This window comes from Ipomoea nil, unplaced genomic scaffold, assembly GCF_001879475.1.
Source record: "Ipomoea nil cultivar Tokyo-kokei standard unplaced genomic scaffold, Asagao_1.1 scaffold1249, whole genome shotgun sequence".
Lineage (NCBI taxonomy): Eukaryota > Viridiplantae > Streptophyta > Magnoliopsida > Solanales > Convolvulaceae > Ipomoea > Ipomoea nil.
The window spans coordinates 12,586-14,559 of NW_017617677.1; the positions used below are offsets into that span (position 1 = coordinate 12,586).

A 1,974-nucleotide genomic window follows, 5' to 3' on the forward strand; every position below is an offset into this window, starting at 1 on the left:
ATATCGATCTTGAGCAGTCTACAAACATAAACATACAACAAACCATTAATAATAATATTAAAAACTGTTTTTTTTTTTTTTTTTTTTTTTTGGTCTCTCTGATCTATTACATGTATCAACCAACGTTATAACATGTTATGGAGTTGAGAGAGATCGAGACATTGCAGTAGTTATTATTATATTGTTAGTCCCTCAAACTGAAGATCACACAATCATATATATATATATATATATATATATATATATATATATATATATATATATATATTATATGCTAGCCGATTGAAAACAAGGGGGTAGGTGAGGATCCAAATCATGGTAGAAAATCATCATCATCATCAACCCATCCTTCAGTACTGAAGGGGAAGTTCATGTGTTGGAAAGGATTCAGAGGCTGATTATTATTATTATTTTCAGAAGTTGAGGGCAGGGGGTAATGTCGTGATGATTAGATTGTTGGTTGTTTTGGGCAGCAGCGAAGAACACATCCTCGTTCATCAACGAATCAAAGATTGTCGAAAACGCATCCTCGTCCGGGCAAAAATCCATCCCAACATTATCCTCATTATCGTCTCCGATATCCATATTAAACTCCTCATCCCCATTTCCAGTAGTCTGATGATTCGTCGTCCCTCCCACGCTGTTGGGCTGATCAATCTGATGATTTGTCGTCCCTCCAACAACGTTAACGGTAGTACTGCTATTGATCTTCACTGTCTTGTCTTGGTTGGAAAGACCAACGTGAATGGGTGTGGGTTTTATTATGGGAACTGAGGAGGAGGAGGGGTTATGGTTTTTGGGGTGGTTGGAATTGGTAGGGTTTACGAGTAGAGGCTTGTGGTTTCTTGGATCAATGCCTTGGCTAATCAGCTTCTTGGTGAGATGAGTGTTCCAATAGTTCTTTATCTCGTTATCTGTCCGGCCTGATATCCTCCCTGCTATCAGTGACCACCTTCATACCATAGCAAAATAAAAGGAATCAAAGTCTCAAACCCTAAAGCAAAGTGAGATTGTAATAATCTTGTGACAAAAGGTGGAATCGCCTATCCCAGTAGGATGACAGATTATGATGACTCAACTGATGTTATTGGTGAGACTCAATCTTTGATCTCTGATCTTGTGATAAGTTTGTGACTAATTGAACTGTCTATTCGGGCTGGATTATAATAATCTAATGGGAGGGTGGTATGTACCTGTTGCCTAGGAGGCGGTGGAGGCGGAGAATGAGATCCTCTTCGTCGGGGGTGATGTGGCCGCGTTTGACGGTGGGGCGGAGGTAGTTCATCCAGCGGAGGCGGCAGCTCTTGCCGCAGCGGAGGAGGCCGGCCATCTTGGGTAGGGTTCGCCACTGCCCCTCGCCTTCCTTGTTGATGTAATCAGTCAACAGCTTGTCTTCCGCCGGCGTCCATGGCCCTCTCTTCAGCCCAACCTTGCTGCAGCACGGCGTCCGCTTCCCCTTCGCCTTCGCCGGCGGCGAAGCCCCGGCGGCAACTTTTTCAGATGACTGAGTTCTCATTCCCTCTCTTTCTCTCTCTCTCTCTCTCTAGGTTTCTCTCGCTCTCTCCCTCTCTCCCTCTCTTATAAGGATATTCTATTTGAGTGAGGTTGCTACTCACGTTTGTCTCGCTTCTAGGCTTTCATGGTTTCTCTGAGTTGCCTTTCTACGTACTAGGTTACTCAAACATTTTGGTGAGTTATTATAATGGGGAATCATAAACAATAATTTTTTATCCCTCTATTCTGAATTTCTGATCTCCTCCTCTTATTTTTGCCCGCACCATGCACGCAAAAATCTATAACAATCTATAAGTAATGAAATTAAATATAGCTTTTAGGTTTTCAAAAAAAAAAAATAGCTTTTAGAAAAATCTATAATAGATTATATAAAATGGTATTAATTAATATATAAATTGTACTTCAGTCACTCAAGTATATGATCATCATTTTTTATATCTCAATTATATGTAAAGTAAC

At 40.7% G+C, this 1,974-nt stretch overlaps 1 protein-coding gene across 1 annotated transcript; it reads right to left on the reverse strand.

The window, feature by feature from the left end:
- Positions 1-387: 387 nt before the first annotated feature.
- LOC109184062 (transcription repressor MYB5-like) lies at positions 388-1,516 on the reverse strand. The gene is made up of 2 exons (XM_019334094.1): positions 1,194-1,516; positions 388-952 (listed from the first exon to the last, which is right to left on the reverse strand). Exons 1-2 carry the CDS (start codon positions 1,514-1,516, stop codon positions 388-390), a joined length of 888 nt encoding a protein of 295 aa, XP_019189639.1.
- Positions 1,517-1,974: the final 458 nt, after the last annotated feature.

Excerpts from the sequence above, each read along its gene's own strand:
- LOC109184062 (XM_019334094.1), bottom strand. The coding sequence starts at position 1,516 with ATGAGAACTCAGTCATCTGAAAAAGTTGCCGCCGGGGCTTCGCCGCCG. Across the intron at positions 953-1,193 it reads CACCGCCTCCTAGGCAACAG|GTGGTCACTGATAGCAGGGA; the intron begins GTACATACCACC and ends TATGGTATGAAG.